The 21903-nt window shown below is 36.6% G+C and overlaps 1 protein-coding gene across 1 annotated transcript in view; it reads left to right on the forward strand.

The window, feature by feature from the left end:
- The window catches only part of RP1 (RP1 axonemal microtubule associated), a 200459-nt gene that overhangs the window by 76340 nt on the left and 102216 nt on the right, over positions 1–21903 (forward strand). The window contains exons 21-26 of the mRNA XM_040685413.2: positions 29–180; positions 2547–2701; positions 4950–5008; positions 5354–5398; positions 8487–8650; positions 20102–20324. Coding sequence (XP_040541347.1) covers positions 29–180; positions 2547–2701; positions 4950–5008; positions 5354–5398; positions 8487–8650; positions 20102–20324 — 798 coding nt within the window. The remainder of the gene's footprint in view (positions 1–28; positions 181–2546; positions 2702–4949; positions 5009–5353; positions 5399–8486; positions 8651–20101; positions 20325–21903) is intronic.

Genomic DNA, 21903 nt, shown 5'->3' on the forward strand with positions numbered 1-21903 from the left:
TATTTTTTTCTTTTGGTTAATTTTGAAGTTATTTTATATCATGTTTATGTCTACACGGGTGACTTGGAGCAAGCTGACACAGATTCTGCAGTTTATCTATGTATCTATGGAAAAAGAGGAGACTCTGGTCTAAGACTTCTGCAGAAATCTGGTATCCCAGTGAAATTTTTGAAAGGAAAGGTAAGTCTAAAACAATTTTTTAAGCCATATACTATAATTAAGTAACTCTTATTGATCTTAAATGGTTCCTAGTAAAGGAAAGATCATAGAATCATTGAATCACAGGGTTGGAAAGGACCTGCAAAATCTAGTCCAGCCATCCTCCCATCACCATTACTATCACAAGCTACTAAACCATATCTCATAACTCCTTATCCAGACGCCTCTTGAACACTGCCATCTGTGTCAATCATAGAGGTTTAGCAAAATAATACCTAATAGCTAAGCAAAATCAATTTTTACGAATGCAGGAGTGATTAGAATGAGTAAAAACACAAGCAGGCAAAGGGGAAGAAAAATTAAATGAAGAATTTCAGCTGATGAGAAGAACTGCCTGTGAACATAAAACATATCAAGGTATGGTGAGTTACAGCTGGATACAAAAGAGTGTGCAGAAATCACTTCATGATTTCGGATCTTAGTAGATCTGGTGGCTGTTTCTTTTAGCTCATGATAGGATAACATTGAGATTAATTCAAGGCAGATTTGAAGTCATTTCGTCTTTCATTTGCAGCTGATCTCCCCCATAAATAAAATACCTGTTGTCCTGAATTTCTGTAGCAGTGTATGTTTGAATGAACTGAGTTCGGTCTTAGCTCTGCCACTAGCCTTCTTTTGGCCTCTTAAGAAAGAAGTCTATTTCTTCACTTGAATGTCTAACTCATGGTATCAAGCTCTTAGTGGAACACTTACAAAAGAGCAAAGCAGTAGATAAAATGTTAACACAGCAGTAACTCATCAGGAAACTTCAGAGGTATCTATACTATTATAGAATGTTTTTTTTTTAATACCATTACTTATGTGTTAGAAAGTTCTATCCATGCTGAAGTTCAAAATTTAGGTGGAATTGTCTAGGGATTATCCTAACTGATTTGATAGTAAATTCCCCATGTTTTTTATACGTGGGGCAGAGGAGGTTGTTCAAAGTGCTGCATATTATAGAAATGGGTGGGCAAGGGGGAGTGGATTGAAGGAGGGAAGGTAGAGCAGGCCCTGGGATATATCATTTTGTGTCAAAGGTAGTTGAATGCTGACTTGAACAATATATTTTATTCCCTACCACAGGTATTTGCCCAATACCATAGAGAATAAAGTAAACCTTTCCTAAATGCCCACTTCCTGTATGCATCTGCTTTGCTGCACAACCAGTTAAAATTTTCAGAGCAGCTACAGATGTAACAGAGGTTAAAGTGCATTCTGCTCTGTACATAGCAGACTCTTTGAAGTGCTAAATATGATGATAAATTAACTCGTCCGTTTCTCAGTTGAGCGCCCAAGCTCGTTTGCATCTTTGACAGCTTTTGGCAATAATGTCTGTGTTTTAACTCTGTAGGTAAAACAAAATATTACACAGATGTTTTGTGGAAAAAATAGATGCCAGTGTTAGCAGAAAACACCTAGGTACTATAAGTAAGTCACTAGGGAAATCAGTTCTGCTTCAGTGGACTCTTTGGTGGTTGCTGTAAACAATGCATAGAGCCGTAAAGATAATGAAGATAAAAAAAAGTATTGAAAAGCTACAGCTCTGCCTTTGTACAGTTTGAGGCAGGGATCCTTCAGAAAGTATGGCTTGTGATCATATATTACAGATACACAAGGGAGAAGTGAAGCTGCACAGTCTTAATTCTGCCATCTGCCAAGGACTGAGAACTTTACAGATATGAATTTTCTGATGTAGTTCATTTCTTCATTTTCCTTTTACTGAGAAGTGTGATTTGGACAGTTGCATTTTGAGAGACAAAGCCGTATGCTGCTTATTGTTACAAAAATTACCAACCAGAACCTTTCACCTGCTCAGCTTCATGCTCTTATTACAACAACCTTTGTCAACTGTAAGCACAAGTCTAAGGGATTAACAAGGGCAAACTGGTATATCAGATTTCAGTTTCTTTGAGCAAAATAGAATGTAAATACCAGAGATGAGACCAAAAAGAGCAAAGGATGAGAATGTCTGTATTTCAAATAAGCATTAACAAGGGAAATAATTGCCTAAAGTGGTTCTTACCTCAAGAAGAATTACTCTAAGCTGTGATGTACTGAGATAATAGTGCAGAGCTGTGGGCAGCATTCTGGATGGTGGATGAAAAATCCCCACAGTTTATTTGGGATTATTATTGCGTTCTGATTTTTAGTTGTACTTTCTCATTTGGTCTCATATATAACCAGAAGACAATTACCTTTTCAATACAACCCCTTTGATAAAGTCCAGCTGCCTGTAAAACCATTGGGCCGTCGTAAGAGTCAGATCAGGCTTTTAAATGCTGATACTTCCAGATTGTTTTAATGTTGGCGGATTATGAAGTGCTCTCTTCTCCTCTGTCCCCTAGGTCAATGCTTTTGAAGTGAAAGCTGTATCTCTTGGAAAGCTGCAGAAGGTGCTGTTGCGCTGCGAGGCTAATTCAAAGTCTCAGTATTGGTACTGTGATAAAGTAATTGTCAGAGAAGATGAGAACAACTCAGAATATGTTTTCAATTGTGAAAGGTAGTTCTTACAAGAATTATCTTAAGTATAGTATAGATTCCCGAGGGTGTCTATCATTTCAATAACAATATTTTGCCAATAAGAAATACTAAATATGATTTCTTTCCTGGAAAAGACAGATTTGGACTAATTTGCAGCTTTATAAAATTCTCAAAATGTGTCGCTTCAGAATAAACTGCTTGAGCTCAGAAGATTAAATTATTACAGTGTGATACAATTACTAGATTATATAGTGTACCTCATCATACAAGAATCAGCGCTATAAGTGGGGCTTATGTATTCAGAATGCATTTTAAACTAAAATATATTTATAAATAGGAAAGAAAACAGAATTGAAATCCAGAAGTAGCATTCATTCTCAGCTCAGTGCAACATCTGTCCTTGTGGGGGTAGCATGGCCTAGGAACAATGCATGTCAAGGCACTTTGCTGTATTAATTCTGCAGTAATTACCATGCTGGATGTTGGTCAGTAAAAATTATTCAGTGGCAGAGAGAGAAAAAATTTCATTCACAGCTTTCCTACAAGGAAAGGATTAAAATAAAGTGATGGGGCCCAAATGTAAAACTGAAATGCTGTGCTCTGTTCAAGGCGGGGAACAGCTTTGTGTTTTCGAAATCTCTCTGATGCATCATATCTGTGCTCAGGTTTTAGCAGAAGTGGCATAGATAAGCTGTTGTCTAGTAAGGCAAAAATTATTTCTTGGGGACTACTTCTTATACAAATTGGCCCATTTTCAAGTTAAAAATGAGGAACCTGAATGATTTACAGAATTCCATCAAACAGTTACGTGATGTAAGCTATGTGTGCCTGTGTCCTTCATCCAGGCTTTGTCAGCAAAAGAAGCCTTTAGAAAATAGTGATAATTCCACTCTGTTCTAAGGATTCTATTTCTTTTTTTTTTTTCTGGAAAAAAAAAAATTTGCTGGAACATTGGCCAAGCACTGCACTGATCCCTTTCCTGAGGGTGTCATAACCACCTCTGGTTATTTTTTTTTGAGTCTGTTCCTGCAGTGGCAGACATCTCTTTGTTCTTGTGTCAGTTTCATGCTATTTGTTGGTGTGAACTTGTCAGGTAGGGGCAGTGGGAAAGGGCAGGAGGAGCATCCAGGGACAGAAGTCTGACACTGTCTGGGGATAGACTGGGCTTCAGAAATTTTGCACTTGTGACTGAGCCACTTCTTAGCAGCTGTTGAAAAGGCAAATTTTGATTTGCACCTTTGATGCACGTAGGCCACCTGATAAGCAACAAAACTGCACGGAGCCTGAGGGCTGTGTACAGAGAGTAAGGTAAGGGGAGCCTCTGCAGAAGAGCACTTGCTGAATGGCATTTTGTCATGGTTTAGGAAAATGAGGAACAATACATACACAGCTTTGTATCTTCTTTATCATCTACTGAGGTTCTTGTGGCTGTGAGGCTCAAACTGTGGAGTGAATTATGCTACTCTTCCTCATGCTGGGGGTAGCTCCTTCTCCTCTTGGCCTCTCTACACTCATTCACTTCAGCTTATGCTGGATTGCAGAGAGCCTTCATAGGAGACTCGATGATTTAGGTTGTTCCTGGAAAGTCTGTGGGAGTGGACCCAGTAAATAAAACCCAGCAACCCAGAAGCTTAATGAATATATTTTTGTTCTGTAGAAATTGGAGGCTTTCTGTTTGTTTCTTTCTTTGTTTATGAAGCAGGAGAGAATTATGAGAGTTAGTAACACATGTTCTGAATAGAAAGTTTTCAAAATAACCATAGCCTAGTGTAACACAACTAAGAAGCCTAGATAACGTTTACCTTCATCCATACTTCAAACTCATCTATCAGTCCTCAGCTGGTAGGGAGAACAAGAAAGCACAGAATTTGATTCCATCTCTTTTTAAGAATGAGCTTTGAACTTAAGAAATAGTGTGATACATACGCACAAATTATAAATTGCGCTTAGTCTGAAGAACTGAAATATTTTTCTGTCCCATTTTAGCTATACAAATAAATGTGGTTGTGCCACACGAATCTCTTTGTACATGGGTATATTTTATTCTTACACAGCTCTTATATTTGCAGAATTATAATTTCAATTGTTGAGTCAAAACCTTAATTTCCACTTTAACATCTATCAAAGAGAATACTAATATTTTTGTATTTGCTGTCATATGCTTGTTATGAAAGTAAGATGCTGATAATTCAATTATATTGTCTTGTAAAGGAGAAAAAACTTATTCCTACTTATTTTTCTTTCTTTTTTTTTCCTCTTATTTTCAGGTGGCTTCCATTTATGTCCAAAGGTGTAATTCATTCAGAAATTGAGCTGTACCCTCAAGGTAAGTTTTAACATTATTCTATGGAAGCATAATCAATGAGTAAGTTGTATTGTTTTTCCTCTGAAGAAATATAGACTGTGTTTGTACATCAAATATCAGGGTTAACCGTTTTTGCTGCTTCATTTTGGCATTTCTAGAAGAATACAGTTTGTATTTGCATTGCATGATGGGTATAAGTATTACTTGAGGATGTAATGAGGGAATGATTGAGATGGAAAATTCTCTCATTGGCATGAAGGTTAGAATCACAAAATATCCTTTTCATCTCTTCTTTCAAACCTTTTGTTTAATGTTGAAGGATAGACCCTTTATCAACGGCATTTTTGTTGGGTTTTTTTTTGGCAGAATTTCAAACAACTCAACCGCTGAAAAGGCAAGAAGAAGCTAATGGTAAATGCTCTAGTCCTCTGGCTTTAATGTTGAGTATTTCTGTTTCAGAACTAACTGCTTTATGTGTTTCTTGTTGTTTTTATTTATTTTAAAACATTAATTATAGTACTCTATTTGAATATTTTGGTATACTCTGAACTTCATATTTTAATTTAAACAACAAATCACTTTGTTTTTCTTTTCCTTGTCATTTTTCTTTTCAATGATGTTAATTTTCTCTCTGTTCCCTTGAAAACTTTTTTTTAGCGCTTATTTGTTATCTATCATAATTTCTGCTCTTTTATTTCTAATTTAAATTTTTTTTTTTTCCTTCCAGATTATATGTAGGTTTGTATTCACTGCTGGCTTTAGATTTTCTGGTTTTTACTGGGGATTTCACATTTGTTCAGCTTGACTTCTCTGTCCTTGCAACCAGTGCAGATTAAATTACGAATCTTAATAACACATAACATTTTCTCTCCTGTGAGAAGTACTGTAGGTTGAACAACAATTAGAAGCTGCCAGAAGAAAGTTTGAATATATTTATCCATAATTTATTGTATCAATCAAGATATTTGGAGAGATAAAATAATTTGTATTAAATAGCAGCCCCATGGAAAGTAATTTAACTACAAAGCCTGTAACCAATTATTTTACAAATTGTATTCAAATTCTATTCTTCTTAAAAACCTTTTTCTTTGAATGAAAAGTATCTTTGCCCTCATTCCTTTCTATGCCTCTTTCAGAAAGCATTCATTTTCAACCTGTTTGTCAGTCTTTGTCGTACGTGTTTTGCTTGCCTCACTTCTGCGAGGTCTGCACCTACAGATCTGCCTGTACACAGTTAGATGAGTCTATTTAGTGCTTCCTGAATTTGCAGGTCTCTGATTTGCGTCATTTAAGTTTTGCTTCTGTGATGTATCTTAAAATCTGTAACAGGCAAAAACTGCCCTGTAAAACTAATGAAAGATGATAATGAGATGGAGTAAAATATTTATTCAATTGGCTTCTCTCCACTGGGGATGGACTTGGACTTGCAATAAACATTTTGATGACAGCACTCCTGTCTTGACTCACTGAGAGAAATGTCTTTGGTCCATAAGGCTTGGGTAGCTTTGTTATTAATAAAATTTATCTACTGTCAAAACAGACCTGTTTTATAGAAATAGAAGGTGTATTTGTTGCAGATGTCCTCAGTCTGGGTCAGGTAGCCAGAACTGTATGCACCAAATAGCCTTGAATTTGGGTGTATGGGGCACTTCCTGAATTATGGAACACCAGGAAGGAGACTGAAAGAGAAGACTGTGATTAGTGGAGAAGAGGGTGATCTGTAATTTTGTTCACATTCTTTTTTCTTGTTCATTAAATCAAATTTTGGTTATATGTTTTTTATCCTTTTTTCTTTTTTTAATTCACTTTTTTTCCCCCCTCTAAACAGAACTGTTTTCCAGGCAGTAGAACTTTCTAGTTATTTCATTGTATTTTTCAATATAAGAAACTTGGAGGGGCTAACAGAATAGAAAAGACCATTAAAAACACTTGAGGTACAACAAATTAAAAAGTGAACAGGTCCAAAACAATATTCATTTTGCCTCCTTTAAAATTAATATTTGTTTCTGAATGAATTTTGAATTTTTCATTGGACTGGGAGGAGTTGAGGGTCATATTTAACCCTCTGTGCTTCATACGTTTTCTTCATAAATGTGTGTATATTGAGTTGTCCTTACATTCCAGCCACATGTTCCAAAATGACTTTATTTTTAAGAAATTGATATTATAGTGTTTGAAAACAGTAGAGACTGACTTTTCTGGTATGTGCACTCTTTGAAGGGGTAAGAAGCCTTCTACATTATGCTCTTTGTTTCTACCTCCTGTGTATAGAGGTTGTCCACCCTTCCATTTGATGTTGATCTCTTTGTATCCTGGTACTTATATCCTGGTTATTTTGTTAAGACAGTAGATCTGTAGAGAAAGTCATGAGGATGTAAATTATCTATAGGCACAGAAGGAATAGAGTTCGTTACATGCTGGAGACTGACAGCTTTCAGAGGAAATTGGATGGTTCATTTCCTTTATGAGTATCTAATAATTTTCCATCACTTTTCAGGATGAGGGTTCAGCCAGACTTCAAAATTTGGAAAACAAATGAAAGTTCATTGCTTCAGCTCAGTCTTCATGAGGCAAATTGCTAGCAGATAATGGGGTTTGCCTGAGATAAATATGTCTGTCAGACAGCAGATTTAATTCATGCAGATTTTACCAGACATCTTTTTATTAATAAAACTACAGCGTAGATTGTGGCATTTCTTTATAAGATGACTGAGTTTGTATTTCATTTGTTGTTTGCTTTGCACAGGATTAGTTTAAGTCAGTAAGTGGAACCTGTTTCACACAGGCAACAGCTGAAATCGAAAGAGGTGTGAAGATCATCCAGCCCCAGATTTTTAAATGCAGAGATGCATTTTCCAATAATGAATGATTCTTTTTAGAACTAGATTGATATTAAGCTCCTTTCAGATATTTACATAACTTGTATGCATCTTCTGGGGTCAAAAAAGCAATTTCAATTTCAGGGAAGCTATATAAAAAATTATTTTTTAGAGTCCTCCTCTAGTCTCAGAATTTTCTCCAAAATCATTTATTCAGTCTCACTGTTTTGGCTCAGTCCAAGAAAACAGAGCTCTTGGTGTGACATGTATATAAAGTGAAAAGGAATTGTATGCAGTAGATTACTTGGATAGGTTTTCTTTTTCCATTTCTTGTTTTTATATATATATATATTTTGTCATAAACCAAATTGTGGAGGATGAGCTTTTTCTGTGGCAGGGGTGCTGCTAGAAATCATGCCAAATCATGAAATCACTGTGTTTGTATTTCCAACTTTAAAGACTGAGGAGGTTGGCAACATACTAAGGTTGCACACCTTATCTGAGTTTGAATGATGCAGGATTTATCCAGCCTTCTACTGACACTACCAGCCTCGTAACTTTTTAGATGTATATTAGTTATAGTTTCTGGGCTAAAATATTACTTTATGTAATCTGGGTAACTTGCTACATATCAGTAACAGTTATAGATGTATTTTGATTTTTATTTTTCCACTTTGCAGAAGGAGACTGGAAGATTACTGTAGTCACTGGGGATTTTGAAGCAGCTGGCACAACAGCAACGGTATCCCTTCATGCTTATGGAGAAAACAAAGCTTCTGGCCCTATTATTTTGGGATCTGGGAAACACCAGCTGTTTAATCCCAACAGTGAAGATATATTTAAGGTACAGTATGGTTTTTACATAGACACTGGAGAATTCAAAACATGCAAAACAGCTCTCCTCAAAACTGGATAATAACGATAACTGAAGGGACTCAAAGCAATATGTATATAAAAGGATCATTTAGCATTTCTAAGGGAGTGGTGGACTTTTATGATAGTAAGATTTAAATCAGCAGATGTATTCAAAACTGCTTCAAGCAGACATGCATCTCTTAGAATGTTTAATACTTGCATCTGCTTGATGTGCTACTTTTAACAAAATACTTCGTTTTCAGAGACAGAAAGAAGTTTATTTGCATGTTTTTTGCACTGAAATAGTAAGATAGTCCTAGCTATTATTTGTATTGCATATCCACTCTTGGGAGCACCCACTGTTGTAAATTCATCCATTGGATTCTTCCAGTTTTCACCCGCACACTGTCATGAGAACCTTCTGTTGGATCAGATAAGAAGGAAGGAGAAGATGGATAGACATTAGAATCAAGTTATATTTGATTGGTTAAATCAAGTGATTTAGATTACAGATGTCCTACTTCTGAAAGAAAAATTAAAGGGTTGCAACTCTGAGAGATGCTTCAGAAATGTGAAATTTTCTAGGGATTTTCTGATTTCATAATAGTTCCTCCAGTTCCAGTATTTCCTTAGAACCCTGCCTGCTGCACTTATTAAATCTGTAATATGTTATTTAGGTTGAAATAATGTATGCATAATAAACAGAGATTCAGTGACAGATGTGACAAGAGTTTTTTCAGATCTTTTTTATTTTTGTTTGTGAGTTTGAAGTGTAAATATGTAAGCTCTGGCAGAGGGAAGTTAAAAGGTGGCCTTTCCCTTACATAAGTTGCTACTGACTTTAAGTTTCCAGGTAACGATGGGTTAAGAATATCTGATATGAAAACAGGGAAGTGTATTCAGTGTACACCTGCCCTTCTGAGAAAAATTTCTGTGGATATTCATTTGGCAGCAATGCCACTTTCTGTGGTCAGAGGCTTTTCTTATGAAATCTATCTTCCCTTATATGACTTCTTGGAAGTATTTGGTATGATGAAGCACATGCCAAATACATTTGAGAAACTATCTGTCTTTCATTATCATTCTGCAGAAGATTAGGGAGACAGAAGTGAGTGGGGAGAAACCAAACACATGAAATCTAATGCCAGGAAGAGGCACAACAGCTGCTTGAACTCTCCTTCTGCTGGATCCTGTGTCTATTGCACAGTTATTTCTCAGTATAGGGACTTCTGGCTGAGAGAAGGAAAACCACTGCTTATTGTGAAGCAAGCCCTGTCTTTCTGAAATTATCTTCCTACCACCCTCTGGAGCAGATAAATTTTTCTAGCCCTAGTGAGGAGATGATCCTATACATTTCACCTGCACTTTAGAAATGAGCTTCATACATAAGATACTGTCACAGTATTTGTGGAGATGACATCTCTCCTGTTTCTGTTTCCACCATAACTCCCCCTTCTTCTGCAGAAAGGCTGAGCAGAGAGGATAGTCAAAAAATATTTCTGCTCAATGCTCCATGCCTCCTGCTTCTTCACTGATGATTTGCTGCTCTGAATATAGCTCTAGAAAGCAGACAAAACTGGAATAATCTTAACAAATAATAATAGCAGTTGTATAGGAAAAACAGCTAACTGCATAGCAGCTGGATTTCCTAGAAATAAGTCACAAATATTCAGTAATCTAAAAATTCACGAGGAAAGAATTATTAAAAGTTGGGTAAATCCAGGTGTATTCCTCTAAATACTTCTGAGGTTGTGTTACTCATCTAGAACCTGATTTTCACGTTGTTTGCATTACTGTATAAATAAAATATAACTTGATTAGGTTCATTTACCTCTGATTGCAGTTTGAGTAAGTTATCTTAAAAACTGCTTCACCCCCAGTGTAACAAAGGTAGGTTATAACACTATCGCCCTTAGAGGTTTCTGTATGGTTGTAGCATATGACCTTCGCTGAAGGTAATTTAAACAGGGAAGGGTTCTTTTTTCCAATTGGAGCCCTAGGTTCTAGGTTCTCTCGAGATAGTTCCATGTAAACTGCCCTATATTTGTTCTCGTGGCTTAGGGATTTTCCAAACAGATGGGAAAGTCACAGATGAACAATATGGAAAGGGGAAAGAAAAGGAATTTAAATTTGATGGGTTTTCCCTTCTGCTCAATAACTGTTCCTGCATGTTGAAAGAATCTACTTCTAAGCTAAGGTTTTCTGTTTTTTGTTACTTTTGAGGCATAATTTTTAGGGAATAATTTTTCTGTTGAGAGTCATTCCTCCTCCAACAGAGGGACATCAATCTACTGTAAGTTGCAGCATCCATCAGAACTGTGATCTGTTTCCAGTGTGTTTCTCAGTATTTCAAAAATACTGTTTTTGGCAGTATGTTAAGTTGCTCTGGTCACTGAAGCTTTAATTATACTGTAAATTACATTTCCCAGAGCTGTGCATTCTGTCGTCATTCTTTGAAGCGTGGTGAATTATCTTTTATGACTGTACACAGTTTGGTAAATAAGTACTTTTCCCATGTTTTAAGTTTAATGTGTGGTTATGCCACATATTCCCTTCTTTGTCCCAAAGAGAACTAAGCAGAAGCTTGTAAGCCTCTTATCTTCCGTAAAAGCCAGCCTGCAATGTCTCAATTTTTATTACTTCTATAGAGAAGAATTCTCTACCTTTGGGTACAAGTTCTGCTCTTCTAGTAATATTGAAGTCAGTAAAAACATGGCTGATTCAGTAGTTCTGCTTTCAAACTACTGTATGCTAGCCTTGCTGAGAGTGCCAGGACCTAGCTCCTTCTTAACAGGGATCTTCCCATGCTTTGCCTTGAGACATTTACTTCGCTATCATCTTTGCTATCTCTGTAGTGCAATGGTGGTCCTAGTGTTACTAACACATTACCAAATTTGTCTTAAATGACACTGTAATAAGCTATTGAGAGAGCTGGATTTTTCCGAAGAAATCTTATAAATCTTCACTCTGTTATAATTTACAGTCTTGTAATATCTTGTAAACACAGAACAACCATTATCCTTATAAGTGTGTGACATGCATGATATTTCAGGAGGATTGGACATTGGAATCCATCGCAGGAGTGAATTGCACTGCAGGAGAGTGCTTCTATAGACTATGAAGCTGCCGCACTGCCAGTTAAACTAGTTAAATTTTCTTCATTTTCTTATGAACTACCCTTTAAACACTGACATAGTTTATTTACTCTGTTAGAGAAAAATGGTAGAGAATAATACAGGCAGATGAAAAGCAGGACTCATTCTAATACTTGTAGAGATACTCTACTCATTAAATTTAATAAATACAGCATTCCTGTGTTGAGGTTGCTACAAGCGTTTGTACCAGTCACATGTGCCTTATAAAGAATTGTGCTTTTCAAGTGTACCTTATACTGCATAGCATCACATGATGTTTTTATACTTGGAAGTTTCATGTTTTTCCTTTTAGTTTCCTCCAGTTTTGATTAAAAATTATTACTTGTTTCAAGTAGCCTGCACAGTAATAACCAACATTCCTTTCTTTAGAATCAGCCTTACAGATTGCAAGGATCTGATGTTTCAATGCATGTCTTTCATTCATTCCTGTACCCTACATCCGTATTCATTGTTTCATCAATCAGAAGGGAGATGTCTAAAAGTAAAATAAGCAGTGCAGAGAAGACCAAATATTATAAAATAGGTTGGAACAAATCCATTTTCATGCTTTTCTTCCCATTGTTGAAATAAAAGAGACTGTGAAGAGCTCAGTGAGAATTGTTCCCAAATGGAAAGATAGTAAAAGCGACTGGAAGCACTAATGTGGCTATTCGTTCTCTTAACCATGGGACTGCCAGTGCCTAGAACTCAGGCATAGCTTGCATCCTGCTCTTTTCCAGCTGTCCCAGTTTGCCATCATGTCCATTTTGTTTCCAAAACAGTTGAGTAAAACTTGGAGAAACCCAGGCTTCAGTAAGATATGCTTAAAGCGCATAAAAGAGATATATTGCTGGCCTTAACTCCACTTGAAACTATTCGTCTCTCTACTAAATCTATATGATAACAACATGAACCATGTTCCTTACTGAGATAAAAGGGAGAAGTATCTCTATCAGCTACATGCTGTGTACAAAGCAAAATTTATCTGGTTCCAAGAAAACAACAAAGAAGGATTTTAAAGAGCTCACAGACAACACAGGAGAAAAACAAAATTCAACTCATCTTCAGGAAATGAGGGTGGGTTAACATGATATTGCTTCTTCATTAATTCTGCAGTAAGAGGTACTACAGTACATGTATATATAGGATTATATATTATCCCCTTTTGAGGTGGTTTCATAGAGAACTTTATGTCTTAATAGTCAATTTCAGGTTAAATCTTTCAGCCATATACCTATAAAATTTCTTTTTTCTACCTTTGGACAACAGAAGATGAAAACATACTCAAAACATAGGGTTTTTTAATGTCTCCTCTCTCATGCTACACTGCCTATTTAGCTCCCCTTGTCATCTTCAGGCAGTTGTACCTGAGATTTTGTGACATTGGTGTCCTTTGCTAGGGGTCTCCCTTTTAAGATCTCCCCCCATTTTCCCTGGTCAGTTCTACCTTTACTCATCCACACTTTTGCCTTCCCTTCCCCTGAGCCATTTTCTAGTCCATTCATATACTTATGTCTCCTATTATCTCAGTATCTGAACACTTTTCAGACATGAATATATGATTAATATTCATGCATACTCTTACAAATATTTTTTTTTGTTTGAACTTGGCATGACTTTATAAAAAAGAATATGCACTTTTACAAGTGCTGTGCTTACACTAGACAAAGTGAGATCAGTGTCCTGCATTAAAACAAAATAAGGTAAAGTTTATGATGGCCTATGCTTGATATGACTACTCCTTGACAGCCTTTTCATTATTTTGTCTCCTCTGAAAAAGAGTAACGATGTGCATTATAGGGATTTTTCAGTACCAGGGTTGTCACATCTGGTTCTAACCTTGGAGATAATGATGTCAGTCAGGTGATGCGCACTGCACTGAGTACTGCTGAATTGCAGAGTAGAGGTTATAAAGTCCAACACTGCTGTTCAAAGGAGGATTAGCTGGAGTAGTTTTTTGTTCCAATTTATATTTCACAAGATGGAGTTGTTTCTACAACCTCTCTGGACAGTCTGTTCCAGTATTTGACCACTCATGCATTTTTTTCACCATATGTTTAAGTGGAATTTTATTGTATTTCAACACTTAAATTGTCATTATGACTAAGATCCTGGCCCTGTCCTCTTTGTAACTTTCCTTCAGGTATTTAAAGTATCTAAAGGGGAGCTAAAAGAAAAAAGGGGACAGACTCTTCAGCAGAATTTGTAGTGATAGGACAAGGGGAAATGGTTTCAAACTAAAAGAGGGTAGATTTAGGTTGGATATCAGGAAAACATCTTTTACAGTGAGGGTGCTTAGGCACTGGAACAGGTTGCCCAGAGATGTGGTGGAAGCCCTGTCCCTGGAGACATTCAAGGCCAGGCTGTTCAGGTGCTGAGCAAACTGATGTAGCTGTAGCTGTCCCTGTTCATAGTAAGGGAGTTGGACCAGGTGATCTTCAAAGGCCCCTTCCAGCTTTAAGGATCATAATCATATAATCATATTCTATGATTTATAGACATTGACACTGAGCCTTCTCTTCTCGAGGCTGAACAACCCCAGCCTTTCCTCATAGAAGAGATGCTTCGGTCCCTTTGTCATCGTCACGTCCTTTCACTGGACTTTTCAGTTATACTGTGAGGCCCAGAATTAGGTGTAGCACTCAGATTTGTGTCATCAGGGATAAGTAGATGGGAAGAACTACCTCCTTTGTCCTGCTGGAGCAGACTGCCCAACGAGGTTGTGGATGCCCCATCCCTGGAGGAGTTCAAGACTAGGCTGAATGTGGTTCTGGACAGCCTGGTCTGGTGGTTGGCAACCCTGCACATAGCAGGGGGGTTGAAACTAGATGATCATTGTGGTCCTTTTCAACCCAGGCCATTCTGTGATTTTATGCTCTTCCTTCTGCAGCACAGGAGGTTGTTGGCCTTCTCTACAACAGGATAAAAAAAAATCCTTTACTCCCTAGGAATGGAATGCGGAAAGTTCAAGTCAAATGTGCTCACAGTAACCTATGGTGTTGAGTAGTTACTCTATCCATCTGTTATAGCTAATATTCAGATCTGAGGGATAAATATTGCTGTAAATCCACCAGGAAACGACAGATAGATATTGCTGGGGTCGTTTCGTGGTCTACCAGGTTGTTACAGAATCAACAGAAGGAGGGTAAATCAGAAATCCAGTCCTAGTCTGAGGTTTTGGATTGAAGTGACTACTCTGTGTGTAGCTTTTATTAAACGAATCCCAGTGCATCTTCAGACTGTTAGAAGCACTGTTATATGCCCACCACTGTTACTCTTTCTTCTTCTGCATCAGCTCTTCATGCATAAAGTGATCTTGTCTAACCACATCATCGTTCTTTTAGCATGAATCTTCATAGTGAAGGCAAAGTAGAGCTTAAGTTTATTTACATGATGAGACCTTGCTTGAGCTTTTTTATGGACAATGCTAGGTTTTATTTCAGTTCACACCCTCTGATAGACAGTGTTTTGATTCCAATTTTGGAAAGCTTCACATCCAGTAAAGCATACCTGGGCTAACCTGGAAAAGTGTCATCCTCTCAGGGAAACCTCAGCTACGTAAGTAGTTACGTTCTCCTCATGTGGGGATTTTGTGCTTGTTTTCAAGAACTGACAACTTGATACTGTAAACACATGGAGCAGGCATAACTAACAACACTGAGAAAGAAAAGATTTTTTTCCACAGCTTTAATGTAATTATTTAGTCCTACTCCTTAAATGTCTATACACACTTTTTTTTTTTTTTTTTTTTTTTTTTAGTAAGACCATTACATTTCTATTTGGGCAGCTGTGATGTATTCTGATTCTTCAGTTAATGCATAACTGACAAGTTCATTGACCATGATTCATGAATAGGCTGAATTTAGACAGCCAGAAATTTCAAAAACCATGGATGGAGCATGGGTACCTTGTTGGTAGATCAATTCTGATATTTTTGGAAACACTTACCAGCTGCATCCTTGCAGAGTAAAAATGTTTCCTACTTTCAAAGATTTCTCCATTACATGCAAGTGCCATAGGAGTTACACAAAAGAAGTCAATGATTTCTCATTATTTTAGGAATCCAGATGCTGCACATGACTTTTCAGAAATTCTGTTAATGAGATTGCCTTACATGAAATTAATAACTGCCTGTCAAGCGTAGCCTTTAGCAATTGTGTTAGACACTGGGATTTTGGTGTTGCTGCTCCTGAAATACTGGCTTATCCAAATTGTTTTCATACTAGCCTGAGTTTGTTTTAAAGAGTTTGCAGAATACAGTCTGCACAACATGAAATACAGTGACTTTTTTCTTCTCCTACTATATAAAAGAGAAATAAAGTCATTACATACGTTCTTTCTGCCATTACACTGACGTTTCTTTCCAGTCAACAGTCTCTTGTTAAGATCTCACTTCACATTTCACTTAGATAAACATCTCAAGTACTTGAAAATAGGTCATACTGACTTCACTCAAAATATCATACTTATTCTAGAGATGAAAAAATCTGTTTGCTTAGCTCATTTAGAGCTAGTCTTTGCATGCTTTTTAGAATGAACTTTCTAACAAATGTAGATTTTCATTTGTGCTTAAAGACAAACTATAAAATATGAGCTTTGTTCAGCCTCAATTCCAAAAAGCAAGGCTGAGTTTTCTAAGGCACATTAAAAAAAAAAAAAAAAAAAAAGTTCCCATTTCCTTTAGAAAGAAGAGAGTTTTGTCCTTAAGCTTGTTCAAAAAGTAAGTAACAGTAATGAGCAAAGCATACAATTGTATTGATTAGCAGTGTAAATTTGACTAACTACCTGTAAATGCTTAGTATATGGGTGTGACTTATCTACCTGTATTTAAAAATGAGGCACTTTTAAATATGGTCTGTAGTTTTTCTCAGTATCATGTGGTACCGATACTATAAAAAAATAAGTGTGATACTGATGGATAGGGTAATATTTTTATGGGCTATCACAGTGAAGAAAAGTCCTACAAAAAGAATAAAATTACTGCTATTACTGTATTCACAAAGATATTATTATGGATATTAACTGATGGAAATCAAGATCTTTATGAGATCGAATTGTCCAATTCCTTTAGAGCTCATCACAGAATTTAGCACAAATCAGTTAATACAGCAGGAGGGGTTTCATAGTCAGTCAACAAGTGAACTGTAAAAGATGCCATCCCTGGAAGCGCTCAAGGCCAGGTTGGATGGGGTAGTCTGGCCCACTGGGGGCAACCCTGCCCACAGCAGGGCGTTGGACCTAGATGATGTCTAATGTCCCTTCCGACCCAAACCAGTCTTTGATTTTATGATTTAGTCAATACTGGAAATAAAGGAACAACCTCATGGTATGGTGCTTGTGGGAGGAGAAGAGCAACATTAACTCTACCATGTTATAAAAGTATTTCAGTCTGCAGTTCACTACAAGAACAAAATTTGACATACATATAACACTGTTCCAGGTGGTGAAAGATAAACTTGAAAGTAAGTCAGTATGAGTGAGATAGCCATGTGATATCTGATCTCACACCAAGATAATTTGTTCCCACCCTCAAAATTACAACAAAAGCTGAAACTGTTATTGACATGCTTGCCTTAATTTCCACCCAAGAATTAGCATGATTTCTTTTGGCCTGAGAATGTCCTTGATCAGTCAGAAACAGAAATATTATTAAACATATTTTCAGTTTGACAGTGCACTCCACAAGTTGTAATTCCAAAAATCTCATAATTTGAGAATTTAAGAGAAAAGGATGCCTTGTTCTCTTCCTTCCTTTAGTCAAAAGCAAACACGTTTGGCTTGGCATTTTGGACGAATTCACACTTAGCCTATGGTCATAATTTCATTAGTATTGTTACATTGTGTCCTCTTTCAGAACATGAATGCTACAGGGGGATAGGAATTACAGAAAAGATGCAAGCGCAGGGATGTTTAGAGATGCTAAACAGGAAGTTAGTGAATGCAGTCAAACTGTTTGCAACTCAGAGCATCTTCTGGAGAACTGTATCTGTTGAAAGGGCTTTTTGTTCTGTACCAGTTTTTCTGTGAACTTTCTGTCAGTTTTGGTGGATTATTGTGTTAATTATCCAGTAACAGGAAGTCCTTTCATGATGATGAATGTTATTTTGCTTTTTCCTCTCTTTATATTTCAAATAATTTATTTTGTTTTTTAGTCAGTTGTCACATCTGCTTACTTTTTTGAGCTTTTTTCTTTCCTGTTGTATCAGCAGTTTATCAAACATCTACTGCATCCCGTCTTAGATTTCTCTCCAGAAAGAAAATAAAAGCTTGTTAGCGTAGTAGATTTAATAAAATTAATATAATTGAGGAAGATATGGCTTCACTCCTCAGCTGACCCACACAATGCCCACTAAATATATATATATATACGCAGGATTTTTTTATCACTAATGTTTCAGTTTGTTTCGTAGCTAAATGAGTGATTAGATGTTTCAGAAAACAAAGAGGCTCTTTGAGAGTTGCTAAGAGTCATCATAATGAACACCGTATGCAAATATGCCTCTGACACTCATCTTTCAGCAAGGGCTATGCCAGAATTTCATTGTCAGCATGAGGTTTCTTTTCTTTTCTTTTTTTTTTTTTTTTTTTTTTTTTTTTTTTTTACTAAATTGCCCTATAAAACCACAAATAACAGTCAATGCCTCAGTATCAGGGGAATATCACTTTTGGTTTTTACCAATGCTACATTTCATTCAGTTTTCAATAAAGGGGAAGAGTTCTATTATAGTATTGCGAGGCAACTTTCGTAGAATCTTGCCCACTGTAGAGGTCTCTGCTTTATGGCTATGTGAGAGGGTTATTGTGGCAAATTAGCCTACATCTTGGCTACATTTATTATTGTCTTCAGAGAGCCTTCATCTGGTCTTGTAACTTTGCTGTATTAGAAACATGTTCTTTTGCACATTCATTAAAAGTGTTTGGTTTCATCATAACAGTTATCATCATACGCTCAGTTATCACCTCTTTAACTTGCTGTTTTAATATAGGAAGACCTGCTACTTTATCCATAAGTGTGACTCTATTCTGACTTTATAGCATTAGCACAGATGTCTTGATACTATCATACAAGCCTGAATTGTGCCAGGTTTGTTTCAAGGAAACAAGGAAATGCTGATCAACTAAGAATACAAGACTCTCTTTTGTGATAATTCTCATGGGCAAGAAATGTCAGAGTGACATCTCTCTGTGTCATTGCATAGGAAAACTTTTCAACAAGAGTGAAAGGCATATGTCTCTAGTGTCCCAGTGTTCCCCAGCTTCCCAGAGCTGAACCATATGAACCAAAGAGAAAACACTGACTTACAGTGTTGCTTTACAAAAACCATCACAGAGTAAACTCTCATTCTGGGTCAGACATTAATATTGCCTTCCAGAAGAGAGCCAGAGGACTTTCAAACTCAAAACTTAATTCATCATTTTTGATTATTCTGATTGTTGGAGTAATGCTGGTGTTTGTTATCTGCTTGTCTGTCTGTGCCCTTCCTTTACCCACACTCCTCCCCAATTTTTTTTTAATGTCAAACAGTAGCAAATAGGTAAAATAAACATTTTCAAATTTTTTTTAAAAAATTTATTTTCCCCTTCTGTGATTATTTTCCCCTTTCCACGAGCTTTCAAAAACATCAATGAAATGAGAGCAGTTAACCTTGCTTTTGTGCTTAGGTTCCTGCCATCAGCACTGCTCAAAAAAACTTCTGCAGACCAAAACAAAGTAGTTCTTATTTCAGGGCTGCAGTATTCAATGTGACATAGCCATGTTTTATTGTTTAAATTTGCTGCACTCTGGCGTCAGCACTTACAGAAACAGTTAACCCTGACACCAATACACATAAACACAGAAGACAAAGGGAAAAGTGTGCCACAGCAGACTGATAAGTGGCAGGAATAGTTAATGGAGCTCTGCTCACAGTAATTCTGTGGACTGTAAAATATATCATTGTGTGCAGTATTTACTGAAGATACTTCTGATTATTAAAATATTTGTATAGAATTAGAAGCTTTCATTACCACACTACCAAAAGGATTCTGTCAAGAGATCTTAAAAGGAACTGAATTGTTTGAGCCCTTTTGTCACTTCAAATCATACGGTAATCAAGTCAATTAAATTACTCTTAGACTACTTCATATGCTTTTGCTTGATTGCTCTCACATTCATCGTATATTAAAGCATCATTTTGTGAGGAAAAGAATTCTAGTTATGTGTTAGAAGGACACTAAGCTTGCATGCCCAGTGTGAGAAGAATTGTTAAAATATAATAGGATTAATTTTTTAATTCAAATCTGTGATTTTTTTTTTCTTGTTACAGATTAATCTCAGGGATCTTGGGCAGCTATATAAAATCCGCATTGGCCATGACAACACTGGTAATGATCCCAGCTGGTACCTGGAGGAAGTCAGACTTGAAAGACTGTCACCTCTTTCTCAAGAAATTTGTCTGTCCATAGAGTGCTGGCTTGCAGAAGACAAGGGAGAAGGTGATACATGGAGAGAAGTGGCAATAAGAAACCCTACAAAGGAAATTTTGCCATGTACGTGCTCAGTATGTTAGATTATGTGTTCACTAGCCTCATTCTGTGAGTACATGACAGCTTTTCATATTTCTTCCAGGGAAGATTGTTGAAAAGTTAACATAACCGTGAAACAAACCCTTCCATTACAAGATGCTTTCTAGTTCGAAAGAAGCGGAAAGCGATCACCCTGCCCCACTCCCTCCCGTCTCACCATCAGAATAATAGCTATGCCAGGGTATCTTACTCCTCTTAACATTCTTGGTGTGTTAAAGTGCTCCTAAATCACTGATAAATGCTTCTCTTCAGAGTAACTAGCCTATTTACATAAGGCAGGAAATTAAGGAGTACCGAAGTATGTAATGTCGTCTAGCAGCATGTTCCTTTTAGTAAGCTCAGTATCATCCTTTCTTGTGTTGCTAAACATTCTTTACTAGTGATCTGAATCATCAGTGATCTGAATCATCACGTGCACATTTTCAAATCAGACTCAAGTCACAGCCATTAACGGAGAAATGGTTGGCTACAGAGTGGCAGTTCTGTGACCTGAAAGTTTATCCACAGCTTTGTTGCACTCCGCTCTCTTCAAGCGAAGCAGTAAATAGCCCCTCATATAAAGTTATTATTCAAATGGTCCTTGGCTTCTACAGAGGAATAGGGAGCTAGCGTAATCATTTAGCACAATGTTTTTTTTTTTTTTTTTTTATCGAATGCTTTTGAAATTAACAGAATGACAGTGACTCATCTGGTAGAAAATACTGTCCAACAGTGGTAAGCCTTGCAGAGATAGGTGTTATCATTTAAGCAAACTGTTTTTGAAATTAAGTAGTGACCATTGCAAGGATTCAGTGGCTCAGCATAAAAATGGATCATCGTATAGTTCATGAGGTAAAATCATTTCAGAGAAAAATATTTAACAAGTGGAAAATCTTAGGATAATATAATTCTCTGGTTAAGCAGTAAATGCTGGTGATGTTTGAATGTTTTCGTGGGTTTCAAGGTCAAAGAAGGCTACTGATCTTTGTTAAAGATGCCAAAAGATACTGAGATACACGTGCCAGCTCACCTTTCCCTTCTGCTCTTCTATTTTAACTATTCTACAGCGTATTTAGTGACTTTAATAGGAAATTTCTGAAACCAAGAGTGATCAGGATGAGCAGGGCTCTATGGTTTGTATACCACAATACATGCAGTTTATTACAGTGACATAAAAGTCTATGCAGCTCCAGTAAAAAAATAATAGAAAAGTCACTTAAGTTATAAAAACCATTAGTTCAACATGAGGAAAGGTGAAAAGTCAGGTCAGTGCTGTCAAAGTCTAGGAATATTTTTAAAGCAGCAAATTTATTTAGTTTTTCTAATCATTCAATTACTGCTTTTTTCATTGCGTTAGCAAAAGCATTAACTTCATTAAAATATTTGTCTCAAGATTGTGTGCAAAGATATATTAGAAAGGATTTAGAAATTTCCTGAAATTGTAAGGTTTACAAATTACTTATTGATTTCAGGCACATTCAAATTGAATATCAATGTAAACTCAGCAAGGCCTCCCAAGGATTTCCTATTTAGTTTCTAAAGAACAAGCAAATGAAATACTATC

The sequence above is a fragment of the Gallus gallus genome, chromosome 2, assembly GCF_016699485.2.
Source record: "Gallus gallus isolate bGalGal1 chromosome 2, bGalGal1.mat.broiler.GRCg7b, whole genome shotgun sequence".
NCBI classification, from domain to species: domain Eukaryota; kingdom Metazoa; phylum Chordata; class Aves; order Galliformes; family Phasianidae; genus Gallus; species Gallus gallus.